Here is a 19,090-nt window from a genome sequence, read left to right as displayed (position 1 = left end):
CATACTGAAGGATTATGGAAACATTTTCACAGCCTGTTGGATCCTTAGTTCCATCCACCTTAATTGTAATTAACAATTAATTGACAATTTCGTCTGTCACAATGTTACTCATCAGTTCAATAACTTTATTTTGAATGTCATGTGAGGTATATGTAGAATTTCGCGGAATTGTATTGAAAGCTTGCACTAGTTCTGTGTCTCAAAGTGTATTCAAATAAAGAGAGAAAAAGTCCACTGCTGCCCTTTTCTCTGTCAATCAATGGTGCCCCTCAAAGGCAGTTTATTAGAGACAAGAAATTTAATAATGTCTATAATTGATGACACGTAAAGCTGGTTTCGAGGAAGCTGATGGGCAATAACTAGTGTTGAAATTTCCCTGCCTGTGGAACGTCACATCTGTTGTTCTTTCCAAATGGCCACACCTCCCTGATGCTCTTTACTGTTAGCATGCCTGGTTAATCCTTTAGCCTTGTCTATAGCGTGCTTCCAGTTACTAAACCCAGTCCTCTTGAAAACTAAATCATTTCCTCCAAATTTCCTACAAGGAAAACAGAAAGCCACATCTGCTTTCAAGTGGGTCCACCCACCCACACATTATCCAACCAGCAACGAGGTTGTCACTTCTGGTGTAAATTAGGGGATAGTGTACTGTAGTTATCTGAACATTGACAAAGTACAACTATTTTTTAGGGCACAAGTTATGTAAGCGTTCAAAAATATGTTAAAAAATACTACTAGTGCAAAACTGAGGGGGCGGAACAGTTCAGTTGAGGGGGCGATGCCCCCTTTAGCCCCCTCCCCATGGCTCCGGACCTGGCTGCTCTTAAAGTCAAAGGTACTGATCCACATGTGTCATAGACCTTATATCCCAACGATACTTCAGGAAGAAGATCAGTTCTGTTGTTTATTTCTTCAATGGCAAAGATCATTGTCTGTATGGACTGGATGCACACACACGGATACTAATACGTGACAATACATTTATTAATACATAAAATGTGCATATAAACATAACAGATCTTAAGAGTGAGGGTTAGCAGAATACAAAAGGTAAATATTCAATCACGAAGAGTTACAAACCAAGAGGGACATACATTCAGTATACCATTCATTTATACCGTTTCATAAATGAACCTTGATTACAACTTCTACACTAGATACTCAAAAGCAAATAAATCACTCATAGGAATTAAATTGATACCATCTGAGGCTGAGGTAACAATTGAATTCTCGAGCTGTAATGCAGAATTTTGAATACTCGTCCAATCTGTGTGGATTCAGATCTCCCACAGACAAAAGGGAACAGCGACAGGCTGTTGCTGCGTCCAATCTGCGTCCATTGGCCCGGTGCCAGGCAGTCCTGGTTCGGTATGAGGTGTGGGAGGAGGACGGAGAGATTCCTGCTGTGACGCGCTGGCAGTGGGCTCTCTGAAGACCGGCTAGTCAATCTTGGCTTAACTAGCAGAGATTGTGCAGGTGGAAAGTGACTGCGGGTCCAAGCAAGTCACACTCTTTAGACGGGAAGAAGACTGGTTGGTTCCCAATGTACTGCTAGTCCTGAATACTGAGATTCAGCTGTGGACAGTTCCGACCGTAATTCACACCTTGATCAGGCGAGCATTCACGATAGATTACCGGCAGTTCACGAGCCTTGCTGCTGGGCTAACCTCGGGCGGATCCTTTGGTTACACGGGGGTGACCTCCGTTCTCAACTCTTAGAACAAAGTAAAGTCCTGGCATTCGGACACACTGGCCGTTACGTGATTGTCCGAGATTAGTCCAAGAATGTCCTGGAGGAGCCCCCTTCTGGGCTCTGTGCTGCCAATTTTATCTGGAGGAACTACGGTCGTTCATTGGTTGACTGTTCTGCGGGCATTCGAGACTCACGTGGGGTTACCCTGCCCTACCAGTTCCTGATTGGCTGATCGAGGTGGAGGATTAGTAACAATGCTCTCAGACATTAGGGTTGTAAACAACCTGGGATGTGACTCTCCCAAGGAATCTCCCAGACAAGAAGGCGCCAGAGATGACCATTTATTAGGATGGCTGGAGAATCTCAGCCTTGGGAGTTGCTCCTTATCAGGAAACTGTATCAGCTAGAAAAACACCTTAAATGTGAACCAAATGGAATGGCCTCTCTGTGTCCAGCACCACTGAGATGAGGGAGAGAGGGACTGGCAAAGGAGCAGCAAACTTAATTCCTGTATTTTTAATAAGATCCCATCTTGGCAAGCAACGGGTACAAAGCAGGATATACCACACTCTGGAGCGGACACCACTCCATCACAGGTTTATACATTCATACATATTTTTATACCAAGAATCTATGTATTTTTTGTCTTTAAAAAACCTTAACATACCTTTTGCAGTTAGGGGTGTTGTGCCAAACAAAGGGTATCAGCCAAAAGAGTGTGTGTTGAAAGTCGTCTTTATTTCATATGCATATGGGAGTCTTGCTCTTGTACAAAAGAATCAAAAGATAATGCTTACAGTGCTCTTTTATACAGTGAAACAAATGATACAAGATACATATGACTCTTTGCTTGCATTGTGGCTATATATGGTCATTCTAGAAAGCTGACCAGTACATATATTTTCTTTACTGCCGGCTTGTGTGACAAGCAGCCCCTTCTGCTAAATAGATAATTTGTTCCAGGAGAGGTCACTCGGTCATTTCCCTGAGAACTATGCCAGCTATGCGTGAAGACATCATGTGGCTAGACATCCTGAGATGGAGTAAGTAAAATATAAGTTAAGAAATACATAGTCAACAAGATATAATACAAACTTTTAGTAAAACTTTTAGTTAATTCCCTCAGGGGGATCTGGTTTGGTTCAGTATTGCTGTGGATTTCAAACACTATCCCAATCATGACATCTCCAGCTTTAGATAAATATAGAAATCTTCTGATCCTTGATTCCTGCAAACCGGCTGTTCCCCTGATGTGAAAACCACAACAACCATCATCATTATTGCTGTTGTCAGTAACATCCTAGAGTGCATTTGAACACCTCTTTCGAAACAGTCAACATGTCATAATTAATGTCTTTCTGTTGTTCAGGGGTGTCTCTGAGGTAGTTAAATCAACTTGAAATGAAGTTCAGAATGCGTTAAATAGGGATCCCCAAAGGTGTGAATAGGGAAGTTTACATGTGTGCCCCACCAATACCAGAGACAGAAATGACACTTACCCTCTGGGGGTTAATACCAAAGAAAATAAGCTGCTAACCCAATGACATGTTTATGATGGAGAAAGGCCAGAGTTTGCGTACAAATTTGCTTAAAAGGATGGTTAATATACACAAAGAAGTTTAAAACCAGAGAACAACATTGTGACATCTATGCTATTCTTGAGAGATACTTTTTTCAATTAAATGGTTAAAAGTATTAAGTAGACACTATTAAGCTGTTCAAATATAGTTTGTTATTTCTATATGTCTTCTTGTTTCATACATTTACTAATCACACCCATTTTACTTGTCACATCCCAAAATGGGACTGAAGGCCAAGAAAACAGCCAGACTGTTGAGACTACAATGGCTAGCCAAAATTGCTGCCAAGTATAATCTGAGTATAAAGGCAGTCTTCCCATCATACAACAGAACTTTCAGGAATTCAAGCATTATGGAGATAGGACAAAGATCAGGTCCTTGATCCCGCTCATACAGCAGGACATGAAACCCTCCCACCTCTAGTGATGCAAAATGAATTCTGCAGAGTGTAGACTACTGTCTGGATCAGGTCCAAGCATATCGGCATTCTCTGTTCAAGGACCAGTTTGCCCAATCAGGGGGTGCCAATAAAACCATCCCTACCTGCATGAAGATGTCAGGATGAGCAGGCAACTGTCATAGCCCCTTCCACAGGACTTTCACACGTAGAAGGCACTCCATATGAAGAGATATTGACGAGACTGGGCATAAAGAAGCAAACATGTAATGTTGTCTATGGCAAGCCTCAGCCCAAGGCAGTTGAATAGTAACAGCCACATGATTACCTTAGAAGGCAGTGGCCGATGAAGCAGTGCCACAGAGGAAGTGTGCGATGTTTGCATGAGTCACGGAAGCAGACAGCTTGGCTTCCTCCACATAAAGGTGTGGAAAAGGGGGCGGAGCCAAAGTGCCATTGACAGTCTTAGATGTAAGGAGCTCCTCGAAGATTCAGCACTGCTCATCCAGAGCCTCCCCCAGCTGTTCACCTGCTTAACAAGGGCATGAGGCAGGTAGTGTGGGTTTAGAGTGGGTGGGTATGCACTCTCTGTTGAAGTGTCGAACAATATCGGCTATGGTGATATCACTAGAAAGCCAGGTAACTGGGCCGCAATGAACCTTAATGGGCAAAAGGGAGGCCTGGCACTTAATACATGAATGGGAAGTAGGGGTCTAATAGTCCTCCCTCATGGTGAGGGGTAAGATGACCCCCTGGAGAGGTGCAGTGAAGTGTCCCTGCCTAGGATAGAGAGGAGAGAGCACCATATAGGATTCTCTGAAGGCAGTGGGAGAGGAAGCCAGTTGTAGAAAAACAAGGAAAACCCATGAGAAAAACACCTCTATCTGTGCTGTCTAGATTGGAGCTGTGTGTTCACACCCTGTGGAAAAATGATGATAATTTCTTATACTTATACTGTATAGCACTTTTCTGGACACTCCACTCAAAGTGCTTTACAGGTAATGGGCACTCCCCATCACCATCACCAGTGTGTAGCCCCACCTGGATGATGCAATGGCAGCCATAGTGTGCACAGTACGCTCCCCACACACCAGCCCTCAGTGGGGAGGAGAACAGAGTGATGAAGCCAGTTCAGAGACGGGGATTATGAGGAGGCCATGATTGGCAAGGGCCAATGGGAAATTTGGTCAGGACGCCGGGGTAACACCCCTACATTTTTTGAGAAACACCCCGAGATTGTTTATGACTATGGAGAGTCAGGACCTTGGTTTTATATCTCATTCAGAGGAAGGTGCCTTTTTTCAATATAGTGTCCCCATCACAAATGACAAATGGAATGGAAATGACAAACCATGTCTCACTGGCTTCTAGACAAAGAGGGGAGATCTTTGTGATAACAGTAGGCTGGGCTAATTGGACATAAAAGTTTGGCGAAGGTCAGTGATGTGGAGTTTTCTTCATGTAAAACACTAAAATGCTTTTTTTTGCCTTCCCAAAGCATCTTAATTTCATTTGTGGCATGTTTTACATCATTAGAAGTGAATGCTATCACAATGAGAAAAGTGCCTCACCTTCTGAAGAAAGAATATATACACACTAGCTGAAAATTATTAAAGTGAAGTTTACTCCATGAAAACTTAAGTTGTAATTCAATTAAAGGAGAACTGTTTGAATATGTTATCTATAAGTAAGACAGAGATGCACCATAAATTAAATGCGTGACTGAAATTATTAAATGTAACAAGCGGTTTTTAAAAAATTGATTGAACACAATATCACTGAATTTCATATGTAAAAAAAAACAAATTAAATTTGCAAAGAAAATATTCTTTGAATGTTAGAGACACACAAATTATTAAACTGTATTTTTAAACATCCTCAATGTTTTTATTTAATCTACAAAATGTAGAAACAGGTGAGAAAGACCGATCAAAAGACTAGTTAAAAGGAAGCGTTGCTAAGTCTATGCTTTCCACAATTTTTTAACAATTAAGAATTAGCTTAATTGAGCATACAATCATACAAACCTCAGAGAAGAGCTGAAATATTATCCTACATGATGTACTGTAGAAGCTGTATTGTTCAGTGTTCATCTCTTTGTTGTACAAAACAAAAATGTGTTCTTTTAGTTTTTTGTTTAAACAGTAGGCATTGTAAAATACGTAGTTAACAGCATGCTTCATTACTGCAGAAATTATTTTTTGTAAATCACGTAGGTACAGCTGGTAAAAATTAAAACTGAATTGAATTCTGGTAAAATAATTAAAGTATTTCAACATAAGATGTATAAAATTAAAATCAGACAAATAATGTTAATAGCCTATGGAGGCTCGTGGGGAGATGAGCACTGTTTAGCACAGAGATGATTTCCACTGAGAGTACAGTGAGGTGACAGGAGACAGAATCCTGCACTAGAGGATTTGCTCTTTATTAGAAATGAAGTCATTCAGATATGAATGTGGCAGCTGGGCACCTGTGCTTCTAAAACATTTTTATTATTGTACAGCAGTTCACCAAACATCACTGATATAAGACATTGATTCTTTTAGTTTAAAACATTTTTATGAGTTCATTCTTAATAAATTTACCAAACATTTGTCCTCCTGAATTTATTTACAGTATACTGTATGTAGACATTTTCAGTTTATGAATTGTAGTGTTTGAGGATGAACAGTACAAGAATACTATATATATATAAAATTGATACATGCACTAAAAGCTCTTAAAGTGACTTTGTGGGTATTTTGCCCATTAGGTGTTTCCTTGTATTCAGTTCAGGCTTAAGCAGAATTATGTAGCATTTAGGTGCAAATATACAGAACAGTAAACCAAAACTAGAAGCCAAAATGGCAAATATTTCTACAGCTACTGTATACTTCCCAGGAGAGCTGATATAAGCTGGAATGAAAGTCAGCCAGACAGCACAGAATATGAGCATGCTAAATGTAATGAATTTGGCTTCATTGAAGTTATCAGGCAGCTTCCGAGCCAGGAAAGCGAGCACAAAGCACAAGGCAGAGAGGAATCCTATATACCCTAACACAGCCCAGAATGCACCTGCAGATCCCAGTTCACACTCCAGAATGATTTTCTCTGCATAGTATTTCATGTTCTTGTTAGGAAAAGGAGGTGATGTTATCAACCAAAGAACACAAATCAAGACCTGTATGAGTGTGAAAGCAAGAACACTTAAGCGCTGCTGTGTGGGGCCAAACCATTTCATAATGTTATTGCCTGGCAGTGTAGCCCTAAAGGCCATTAACACCACTATTGTTTTCCCCAGAACACAAGAGATGCACAGGACAAATGTGATCCCAAATGCTGTGTGGCGCAACATACAGGACCAGTCAGAGGGCTGGCCAATGAAAGTAAGTGAACAGAGGAAACAGAGAGTCAATGAAAAGAGCAGAAGGAAACTTAATTCAGAGTTATTGGCTTTGACAATTGGACTGTCTTTATATTTGAGGAAGATTAAGGCTATGCATATGGTGAAGAAAGCACCAGCCAGAGAAAATATCATGAGCAGTATTCCCATGATTTCTTCAAAAGACAGGAATTCTATTATTTTTATTACACATTCATCTCGTTTCTCATTTGACCAATAATCCAAAGGACATTGGATGCAATCATTAGAATCTGCAAAGAAAAACAGATACAGATATTTAGGGTTGTTCGAGTGGTGTGCTGTATCAGCGTGCATACTGTAGGTTCAAGTTAAAATTAAGGTTAATTCCACACTGAAAAATAGAGGAAACACAACTTGCTGCTGTAGAGTCTTCTCCAGCTGTCACATCTGGTGTGATTTTTAGGAATGTTCATAGACATGGTGTAATTTAAAATTGTATTTGCAATTTGGCATTGGCCAATTTTCTTTATATTCTTGCTTTACTGTGAAAGAAATCTAAAAATACAGAATTAATTGGTTGATGTCTTTCCTACATTTGCATATAATGTTGTGTATACAGTATGTCGCTGAAGATAAGAAGTAGAGTAAGGAATTTCATATATCATTTTGATTGCACTAACATTTACCTGTAGTGTTGCTGATCTCTCCTTCAGCACACTGAATGCAATCATAGCAACACACAGGCCTTCCTCTCTGAACTGCCTTTCGAGTGCCTGGGAGACAGCTCTCACTGCACACTGACTCAGGCTTCTGCAGAACAAGAACAAAACAATTTTTAGTGGTGGAAAAATAATGTTTTGCAAGATTATGCTTACAGAATACAGAATATTTTCCATGAAATACTAAATAATTAAAGTAAAAATGAGTAGCACAATAGTACTTATTCTTATAATTTTCTTCATTAAAATTATAATACAAAATACTTGATCAATCATGTTTTACAATATTTACAAAAAGTATATTGGCTATCAGTTTTTTCTTCTATGCATTGTTAATGAAAAACTTTATTAACATTGAAGTTTAGAAGGAAAATTACATGAAAGGAATTTCTTTTGTAAGATACTTCACTGTTTTCCACTGGATTGTATCAGTTTTGAGTACATTGTATTTTAAAGATTTAGTCTTCTATATGTTTTAAAGTTTGCTGGTTACAAAAGGTATCTTGTTTATTCTCTGTTTAATATGGAATATTAAATAATATTCTAAGACTCACAGAAAATACTTATAAACTTACTGGTTATATTATTAGGTTCTGTCTGAAGAGTGAGCCATGTTTCTACAGATACTCTTGTAAGACAAGAGATAAACCTGTTACAGCAAAGTGCACTTTTTCTTATCAGAATACCCTGTGCTCACCTCACGTTGCCCACCTGTCCAAACAATCTTGACTTGATTCATGACAATCTGATAACCTGCTGGGAGTGAAGCATCATAGTAACCGATGGTCATGAACCGGATGGTGCTCCCATTAAGAAGCTGCCAGTTTACTAAGTCATATCTTGCTGTTGAATCACCATTGCCATCAAAAAAGATATTTTCTCCAGTCTTAGTTGTGAAGTTCACTTTTTTCAGTTGCTCAAGTACCTGTGACAATGGAAATATTAATCTTGTGTTAAAAGTGTTTCTATTACAACCAGATATATACAGTAAATGCCTTAATGCATTGTGAAAATAAAGGTTACCTCACCTGCCATGGTTCAATTTGAATTGAATTATCACAGCTATTGGCAGAAGGACCTTTCTTGCATTGAAGCAAATTATGAAGAGAATATGCGACAGCATACACTGCTTTATACACATTATTGAATATTCTAGCCTCTGACGTTGTTGCATATCCATTTTTTAATTCTCCTAAATCTTCCAACCCTGTACACAGTTTTTTGGCATTGTCATTGTTTTTCAGAGTACAATTAAATGCAGTCTCCCAAAATTCATTTAAGAGAGCATTGCCCGGGGATTTTGATGGGTGCACATTCAATAAAAACTCTCTAAATCCATCAATTTTGTTTTTAGTGACAGCAAATCCCATAGATCCAGTCAGAACTTCATAACCTTCTGCTGTTGAAACATCACTAGCTGTGATCCAGGCTTCACTGCCAATCCACTGGAGACCTGTTACATTCTGAAGGGATAATTCTTTAATCAAAACAATTACATCCCCTTGCTCTAAGAAGGCAACAATAACCTTTGAAGTGCTCTTTTTGATCACTTCTACATTCTTAAGAATTCTTTGCCTGGAATGAGACTGATGAACCACCTCTGAATATTCAATACAGATTCCTTCCTTCTCTGCAGCTTCCACAAAAGTAGCCATTCCATTGTGGCCATAATCATTGTCAACTCTTATGGTCCCAACCCAGGTCCATCCAAAGTGCTTCACAAGCTGAGCCAGGGCTCTGCTCTGATAATAGTCACTAGGGATGGTTCTGAAGAATGATGGAAATCGTCTTCTATTGCTCAGACATGCACAGGTAGCAAAGTGGCTGATCTGTAAAGAAGAGAAAATGTCATTGTTTAAAAATGGGCTCTATTAATGATTTGGGTCTGTTTGTTAAAGGAGCTTCTGAATAAATTTTTTAACATTCCCAACATGCATGAAATCATTTTTAAGAGGGCAATTAGTCACTTGAAAAACTATTACCATTGCTTTTTCAGTAGTACATTTCAAGGGACGTTATTATTTTAAGAAGTAGAATGATTAAGGTTCTCACCACAGGGATTCGAAAAGGTCCAACTCCTGCTGACATCGCAATAGTGGGTGTTGAGGCAGATTCTCCTATTATAGCTTGAACAGCAGTTGGTCTGGAGCAGGAGGTGTTAGAAAGAGTGTCCTCATTTCCATTCATTAAAGCCAAAGCTGCTCTTATAGCTAAAGGTATTGAACCACATGTGTCATAGATCTTATATCCCAAAGAAATGCCAGGAAGAAGATCTGTCCTGTTGTTTATTTCTTCGATAGCAAAGATTATTGTTTGAGCTGACTGAAATTCTCCAATGAGGAAGCTAGAAAAAAATAAGAGTTTATTGTTTCAATACTTCTTTTCAACAAATTAAAAATGACAAAATGTATATAAAAAGAAGCATTTATGAATTAAAACAAACCCTTTGCATTTTGTAGGATTTGGTTCAGTTTTAAAGAAATGCTTTTTCTCTTCAGTGTTGCTGTGAATTTGAATCACTCCCCCGATCATGATGTCCCCTTCTTTTGATAGATGTGGAAATGCTGTTCTTCCTTGAAGCCTGCAGATGGGTTGTTCTGCTAATGTAAAAACAGCGACAACCACAGTCAATATTGTTGCTGTCAATGACATTCTAGACCACATATAGACACCCCTTTCTAAGTAGAGGCATGTCATACTTTATGGTCTTTATATTGTGCATTGAGGTCTCCAGGGTGGTTAATGAACTTGAAATCAAGTGGAGCGATAGTTAAGGTTGGGAACTCCCTTTGATTATTTTTCCTTCAGCGCAATACACTGTAGCACATACAGTACCTGCCCATTTGCTTCTGTTACTGCTTCAGATGAGCAATGAGCTCTCATATGATTATTTATAAATGATGACATCACATCCAATGAATGGCAAGAAAGGGAAGCTGCCTTTTGCAATCAGTTGTGCAGTGCCCTTTGAGTTTTCTTTCAGCCGCCATGTGTTTTCTCGGCTCTGTCTCGGCAGTAGTGAGTATGCCCCACTGCTCAGGGATTGCTGGTGGTCCGGCATGTTCATTTTCAAAGAGTTGATAAGAGCAGAAGAAATTCTCATGGGACCAGTTTCTAAGAACACTCATGCAGTCAAAAATAAGGATTTGTAGTGTTTAATCTTCTTATGTTTATTCTTCATGAAGCGAAGCTCCCATTGTGTGTTAAGCAGAAATGATAAAAGGTTTGATGTTTTAGTGTTCTGTTTTTAAGCTCTGATGTTTTGCTTTTATTACTGTGGTACATTTAAAGTTTTTGTTTCTAATATTCTTTTAAAGCAAAGTGGAAGATCATGGTAACAAGATTTAAGCAAATAAAATATGAGCAGAAAACCTGCTATAAGTTGGTTTTGGTGGTAGTGGGTGTAAAATGACGAACTGAAAAGAAGTCAATCCTGACACCATACCAATAAAAGTTTGTATTTGTGAAACTCAGGACTGGAAAGCTCTACATCTTTTCTAGCACTTGACAATTCACTGTTAGTAGATTTTGATTTGACTACTGACCTGAAATTACAATTACAACAGGCTTGGTTTTTTTTTTCACTTCCATTAAGCAAGGCACATAAAACATGTAGACATGGAAAAATTAACATCACACTGAAGCTTAGTTTGGCAGTGAGATATTACTTCTTCTAATGTATGTTTATTATGATTGCCAAACTTTTTCTTTAGTTCAGTTGCATTTCTGTTTTATGTCTACTAAGACCCCATCTTTGAGGTGCTGTGCCTTTTCTATGACTATAGTACAGTTTCTAATGAGACTGGCAAGTTTATGCTACCTTTAACTTTTTTATATACAGCACGTATATAGAAAAAATGTGTAGATACTGTATGTGGTTCACATGCTGGAGTCAGGTCTTGAATCTCATTTAAAGATATACAGTATAAGAATGAATTTACAGTTACAAAAAAAATTTATTTTTAATTTATTTGTTTTTTATATAAATACCATTTTCATTAAATTTTCTGAATGCTGTGATTCAGTCCCCTATATCCTGGTGACACAAACTGACAAAACATGCATCTTTCCATGTTCACAGGCAGAAGAAATGACAATCTCATAGAAGATTTACAAAAGCAGTTGCATTTGTCAGGGAGGGTGAGAAGTGGACAAGATCAGGGATAAGGAAAAATAAGATACTATCTTGCATTAAGCTCCATCATATCACATGAAGGTGGAACTTGGGGGATGTCTGCAGTTTCCTGAGGTTGTACAAGCATCCCTAAACCAGATGAGGTGAGAAAGAGCATCTTCACTGAGCTGACAGGGCTGTGAGAGAAAGGATGCGAGAAGGCTTTTGAGAAGAAAAGTCCCAAACATGAAGATCTACTGTAGTTCAAGACTTCAGAGTGAAAGGGTGGCAGACATGACTGTTCCCAGTGGAGGTTGGGTACGGATGACTCCCTGCACAGTCAGTGTGAATGTTGCTGACAGCTTTTGGGCTGACTGGGAGGGACAAAAAGACAGCAGTTCAAAGGCTGGGAGAGGCAATGGAGAGAGAGAGCGTCACGCTGGGCTCTGGAACAGGCAAGAGGAGTTAATAATAATAATAATAATTCCTTACACTTATGTAGTGCTTTTCTGGACACTCCACTCAAAGTGTTTTACAGGTAATGGGGACTCCCCTCCACCACCACCAATGTGTAGCCCCACCTGGATGATGCCATGGCAGCCAAAGTGCGACAGTACGCTCAGCACACACCAGCTATTAGTGGAGAGGAGAACAGAGTGATGAAGCCAGTTCATACAGTATAATAGGTTGGAATTTTTCGGAGGCCGTGAAGGCCTAGTTGAAGTTTGGCCAGGAAACCAGGGTAACAAACACCCCTACTCATTCTGAGAATGCCCTGGGTTTTTTAAGGACCACAGAGAGTCTTTTGATTGGCTATCACTGGTGACTGGCCAGCAGGAGGGTAATATGGATAAGGGTTGAAACACCCGATGAAACCTTGGTTTTCATCTGATGACTCCAGTTCCTGTCCAACAGCAACAGTAAATGCAACTATTGACTAAGGAGAGCATCAGTAGATGTATATAGGTAACTTTTTGGAGGATGTTGAAGCTAAAATAGCAAAATGGTGGTCACATTAGCTCTGTTTTTGAATGTAGTTTCCAAATTTTATATTTCCTTTCTTTCATTTAAACCTCCAGTATTGTAAAACACAAATCAGACATAAACATCTTCATTAAAATGATATTCAGGTTTATTATTAAAAGGATGTTTAAACTGAAGATCCAGACCCTACAAAAAGAAATAGACTGTAGAGTTTCATGGGAAGAAACAGCGACCAGCTGTCCAACAGAGTGTCTGTAAAGAGCACAGGCAGTACACAGTTCATCTGCACTGACAGACAGATTTAAGCACAGGGCTGTATCAGGCAGGGAATGTGTACAGAAACATCAGGCAAGTGCATTTGAATTTTGAATTAATCTTTATTAGTAATTCATTCAGATAATAAGATGGTAAAAATGCAGATGGCATAAGAATTGAAGAATAGTACACATGAACCTAGAAAAAAAATAATAGCTAATTTTGTTTTATTTATCCTCATTTAGATCTTTAAAAGACTGCAGCTCATTTTATAAAGGCAAGAATATTTTTTAAACTTTTTTATAAAACACACATATATAAAAAGTAGTACTGTACTGTAGTCCTTCAAAATAATGGGATCATATGTGGCCAGTTGTAAATCTGCCATTGGAAAAAAAGTATGCAAGACATTGCTGATAACTTAAAACAGATATTCAGCACTGCCATTTTATCTTAGAACAAGTTATACATCAGAAAACTTTCAAAACAATCACTGGAGACATTCAAACACTCAGCCACTAATTGTCTAGCAAGATGCTGAAAGAGACTAAAAGGAGGAATTTTTTTGTGTACCTACTGTACAAAGACACCTAAAGGAAGGAAACATTTTGAAGGATACTGCAAGAAAAGCCAATGTTTTGCATAACAGAGGCAAAAGAGGAGAAAAGAGAAAACATTAAAGCTTTAATATTAAGAATTATTATTAACAATTAATGGGGTTGCAATTCTGATTTTGTGGGACAGGAAGCCTACATTATGTGCTACTGGGATTCAACACATACTGTACAGACTACACTTGCATTGCTTACAAAGTGCACATTAGATATGCTGATGATGCTGATTGGATATCAGAGAACATTACAATTTAAAGAAAGAAAAAAAGACAGGACAGTGCCAAATATGTGTGTAAAATGTCACTATTTTGTTTGAAAAGCCTGACTGTACTGAAATCTGTTCTTCTATGTTTTCCTTTGAGAAGATTAAATTTGTACATAAAGTATGCACTCTTTTTTCCTTTCATTACAACAACGTTACCCTATGCTCTGTCAAAGTGATACTGACAAATAGGTTATATTTATATATGGACAATTACATTACATTCTAAGTAGCCAGCCATTTTTAAATAGTCAGCATTCATATTCAGATGTCTTAAAGTGACTTTTTGGGTATTTTACCCATCAAGTGTTTCCTTGTATTCATCTTGGGTTTCAGCAGAATGACATAGCACTTGGGTGCAAATATACAGAACAGTAAACCAAAACTAGAAGCCAAAATAGCAAATATTTCCACAGCTACTGTATACTTGCCAGGTGAGCTAATATAAGCTGGGATAAATGTGATCCAGACAGCACAGAATATGAGCATGCTGAATGTAATGAATTTGGCCTCATTGAAGTTATCAGGCAGCTTCCGAGCCAGGAAAGCGAGCACAAAGCACAAGGCAGAGAGGAATCCTATATACCCTAACACAGCCCAGAATGCACCTGCAGATCCCAGATCACACTCCAGAATAATTCTGTCTCTATAATATTTTATATTTTGGTTTGGAAGAGGGGGGGATAGAATCAGCCATAGGATGCATATTAAAGCCTGTACGAGTGTGAAAGCAAGAACACTTAACCGCTGCTGTGTGGGGCCAAACCATTTCATAATGTTACTGCCTGGCAGTGTAGCCCTAAAGGCCATTAACACCACTATTGTTTTCCCCAGAACACAAGAGATGCACAGGACAAATGTGATCCCAAATGCTGTGTGGCGCAACATACAGGACCAGTCAGAGGGCTGGCCAATGAAAGTAAGTGAACAGAGGAAACACAGAGTCAATGAAAAGAGCAGAAGGAAACTAAGTTCAGAGTTATTGGCTTTAATGATGGGAGTGTCCTTATATTTAAAGAAGATCAGTGCTATCCCTGTAGTTACACAAGCTCCGGACATTGAAAATATCAAGAGCAATACTCCCATGATTTCTCCAAAAGATAGAAATTCAACTGATTTTAATACACATTTGTCACTTTTCTCATTTGACCAATATTCCAATGGACACTGGATGCAGTCATTAGAATCTGCAAAGAAAAACACAGTTTTATGGGAATACAGATCACTATCATAATGAATTGTATTTTATTTTTAAATTATTATGTAAATTTACATCTACTTAACAAATACAGATCAGTGCTATAGAGAAAGATTTTAGATTTCTATATTTTAAGAATCTTACTTTTTGGTATATTATGAAGTAAAATTAAAAATATTTAATTAGTCCACTTAATGAAATATGTACAGTATGTGTTGTCTTTGTTTTTCTGTATGTTGTTGTGTGTGGGTTACTGAAGATAAGATGATATAGAGCACAGAATGTGCAATTGAATTTTAAATGCATATAATTTACCTGTAAGATTGCTGATCTCTCCTTCAGCACACTGTATGCAGTCATAGCAGCACACAGGCCTTCCTTTCTGAACTGCCTTTCGAGTGCCTGGAGGACAGCTCTCACTGCACACTGACTCAGGCTTCTGCATATCATACACAGTGTGTAATATATTGTGTCAGAAATACTAAGCAATTAATTAAAATGTTATTTTATGATTTAGTTTTATATTCTCTAAAGAAAATGATTGCAAGCATTTGCTAATAATTTAAAAGGACTTTCATACTTCATAAACAAAGCTAAATGGAAAGGATTTTTTTCACACTGACAACTTATTATCCACTCTGCCATTCTGACTGAAGCATTTCTATATGTACAGTACCACATTGTGTTAAAGTGTGTGTTAACAAGGAACACAGTGCCTCAGTAATATAAATATCAAAATCTGAAAAGAAAACTTCTTTGAAATCCGTTCAGCAAATCCCACCATTATTCACTGACTCGTATAACTTTATAATAGTACATTATTTTAAAAGTTGATATACCTAACTGTCTGTAAGCTTTTTCATTTTCACAGATAAAAAGGAAATATCATATTTTTGTACAGTATACTGCACATTCTGTTCTCACTCTTATTTCACAGAAAATCACTATAAGCCTACCCTACTGTCAGCAGATTATAATGTCAGAATCAAATTTGCTATTACAGTGGAGGTTAGCTCTGATATAACAAATCCCAGTTTTTAAAATATTATAACATCTCTTCTTCACTGCTTACCTCATGCTGACCACCTGCCCAAACAATTTTGACTTGATTCATGACAAACTGATGACCCGCTGGCAGTGAAGCATCATAGTAACCGATGGTCATGAACTTTGTAGTGCTTTTGTTATCAAATTGCCAATTCACCAATTCATATTTTGCCTTGGAATCTCCATTACCATCAAAAGACACATCTCCTGTCGTGGTAGTAAAGCTGATATTTTTCAGGTGCTCAAGAAGCTGTGCAAATGAAATACGACAAACAGATTATATTTACACACAAGTAGATAGGAGATAGGTACTTATATTAGTGTTTGGTGAAAAATGAATCTTATTTTACCTGCCATGGTTCAGAATAAATTGATTTAGCACAGCTATAATTGGCAGAAGGTCCTTGCCCTTTCTTGCATTCAAGCAAATTATGTAGAGAATATGCTACAGCGTAAACTGCTTTATACACATTATTGGATATTCTGACCTCAGATATATCTGAATACCCATTTTGTAGTTCTTGCAAGTCCTCAAACCCTGTACAAGCCTTTTTGGTACTATTTGCATTTGACAGAGAACAATTGAAAGAAGTTTCCCAAAACTCATTTAAAAGGGCATTGTCTGGGGCCTGGGATGGATGGACACTCATTAAAAACTCTCTCAGTCCTTCTATTTTAGTTTTAATGACAGCAAATCCAATAGATCCACCCAGAACTCTGTAGCCTTCTGCTGAGGCCACATTACTTGCAGTAATCCAGGCTTCACTGCCAACCCACTGGTGGCCGGTTACATTCTGAAATGATAATTCTTTAATTAAAGCAATTATGTCTCCTTGTTCTAGAAATGCAACAATAACCTTTGATGTGCTCTTTTTTATAACTTCTATTATGTTAAGAATTTTTTGCCTGGAATGAGACTGATGAACCACCTCTGAATATTCAATACAGATCCCCTCCTTCTCTGCAGCTTCTACAAAGGTAGCCATTCCATTGTGGCCATAATCATTGTCAACTCTTATGGTCCCGACCCAGTTCCATCCAAAGTGCTTCACAAGCTGAGCCAGGGCTCTGCTCTGATAATAGTCACTGGGGATGGTTCTGAAGAATGATGGAAATCTCTTTCTATTGCTCAGACATGCACAGGTAGCAAAATGGCTCACCTGGAAGAAAGGAAAATGGAACATTAATGACATTAACAAAATATTCTCCTGCATCCTCCTAAGAAATAAATATTTTTAATATTTTAATCATAGTAATAGCTTTTTTGAGGTGCAATTGAACATCTGATAAGATTAAGAATGTCTCACCACAGGTATATGAAAAGATCCAACTGCTTCTGACATTGCAATTGTGGGTGATGATGCAGACTCTCCTATTATAGCTTGAACTGCAGCAGGTCTGGAGCAGGAGGTGTCAGAGAGAGTTTCCTCATTTCCATTCATTAAAGCCATGGCTGCTCTTATAGCCAAAGATATGGAGCCACATGTGTCATAGATCTTATATCCCAATGACACTCCAGGAAGAAGATCAGTCCTGTTGTTTATTTCTTCAATGGTAAAGATCATCGTCAGTGCTGACTGAAGTTCTCCAACAAGAATACTATGAAATATTGTTAAAGATTTTTATTTGTATGGTTTTGATTGTATAACTAAATTTACCTAATTTAGAAACATTATTAAAATAAAATATTAGCATTGAAGAAGCAAATCAGTGAGTAATGAAGTTGGTCTTTCTATAATGAATCTTAGAGGAATTGGTTTAGAAAGCATAAACTAACCTTTTGCATTTAGGAGGATCAGGTCTGGTTTTAAATTGGTGCATTTGTTCTTCAGTGTTGCTGTGAATTTGAAACACCCCTCCAATCATAATACCTCCGTCTTTACTTAAGTGTGGAAAAGCTGTTCTTCCCTGAAGCCTGCAAACAGGCTGTTCTGTCAAGACAGCAACAACCATCATCAATAGCGCTGCCCACAATAATATCCTGGACTGCATTCTGGTCTCGTTCTGATTAAAGACTCTGGCCATAACCTGTGACTGTTTATATTGGGCAGGAAATCTCTGGAGCATTTAAAGTTGACATTCAAACTACTTAGCTGGAAGTCTCAAAGGTTTGCTGTGTTAACTTGTTGATTAAGGTTTAATTTTCAGTTAATTATTGCAGCTGTTCTTTCACCTGGCTGCAGTCATAAAGGAATAAGTTTAAAATGTGTTTTATTGGGGTAAGCATTTTTATTTCAAAACACATTTAGGTTTTTTTGGCCTTAATGTATTGAAGATTAATCATTCAACGTAATTTGTGTACAAGAAGTTGTATAGAATCCATTAACTTTTATTTTAAGCATTTTATTATTAAACACTCTCCACACTGTATTTGGTTAACTATTGTCAATACATTATAATTTTGTCATTTTTCAGACTTAGAGATGTTTATTCAACTGCAAAGGAAATTCTCTGTAGATTTCTGCTGTTATATCTTCACCATCAACATACAACAGGTACCATGAAGGAGATTCTCTTACTGTGAGTAATATGAAAACAGCTTTAATATAAATTGATAAAACTGGTTCCTACTTCATGCATCACTCTTTTACAATTCCCAGGGCAGAAATCTTTAGAACTACAGCAAAGAGGAAGAAAAGACGGCATACTATGGACAGTGGCATCTTACTGTACACACACCTGCCAATTTTCTGCAAAAGACACAGTACAGTATGTCATTCATATAAATCGCAAATGTAATAGTTAAATATCCTTAAAATGTCATACAATACACACTTACAATTCCTGTCACAAGTAGATTATCATATGAGTTCTACAAATTGTGTAATCAGTACACTGCAGTTAGAAGTCAATGTCTGACACCAGTGGAAAAGTCAGACTT

At 37.9% G+C, this 19,090-nt stretch overlaps 2 protein-coding genes across 2 annotated transcripts; both read right to left on the bottom strand.

Annotated features, from left to right (window-relative positions):
• Positions 1-6,392: 6,392 nt before the first annotated feature.
• Positions 6,393-10,578, bottom strand: LOC148837036 (extracellular calcium-sensing receptor-like). The gene is made up of 5 exons (XM_088914254.1): positions 10,571-10,578; positions 9,788-10,079; positions 8,433-8,660; positions 7,703-7,826; positions 6,393-7,306 (listed from the first exon to the last, which is right to left on the bottom strand). Exons 1-5 carry the CDS (start codon positions 10,576-10,578, stop codon positions 6,393-6,395), a joined length of 1,566 nt encoding a protein of 521 aa, XP_088770380.1.
• A 3,659-nt stretch (positions 10,579-14,237) lies between these two features.
• LOC148837035 (extracellular calcium-sensing receptor-like) lies at positions 14,238-18,075 on the bottom strand. The gene is made up of 5 exons (XM_088914548.1): positions 17,987-18,075; positions 17,517-17,808; positions 16,235-16,459; positions 15,478-15,601; positions 14,238-15,151 (listed from the first exon to the last, which is right to left on the bottom strand). The coding sequence occupies exons 1-5, from the start codon at positions 18,073-18,075 to the stop codon at positions 14,238-14,240; spliced, it is 1,644 nt and encodes a 547-aa protein (XP_088770674.1).
• Between the last annotated feature and the right edge of the window lie 1,015 nt (positions 18,076-19,090).

The sequence above is a fragment of the Atractosteus spatula genome, chromosome 4 (assembly GCF_055471065.1).
Source record: "Atractosteus spatula isolate fAtrSpa1 chromosome 4, fAtrSpa1.hap1, whole genome shotgun sequence".
In the NCBI taxonomy this organism is placed as follows: domain Eukaryota; kingdom Metazoa; phylum Chordata; class Actinopteri; order Semionotiformes; family Lepisosteidae; genus Atractosteus; species Atractosteus spatula.
This window is presented reverse-complemented; position numbering and strand designations above follow the sequence as displayed.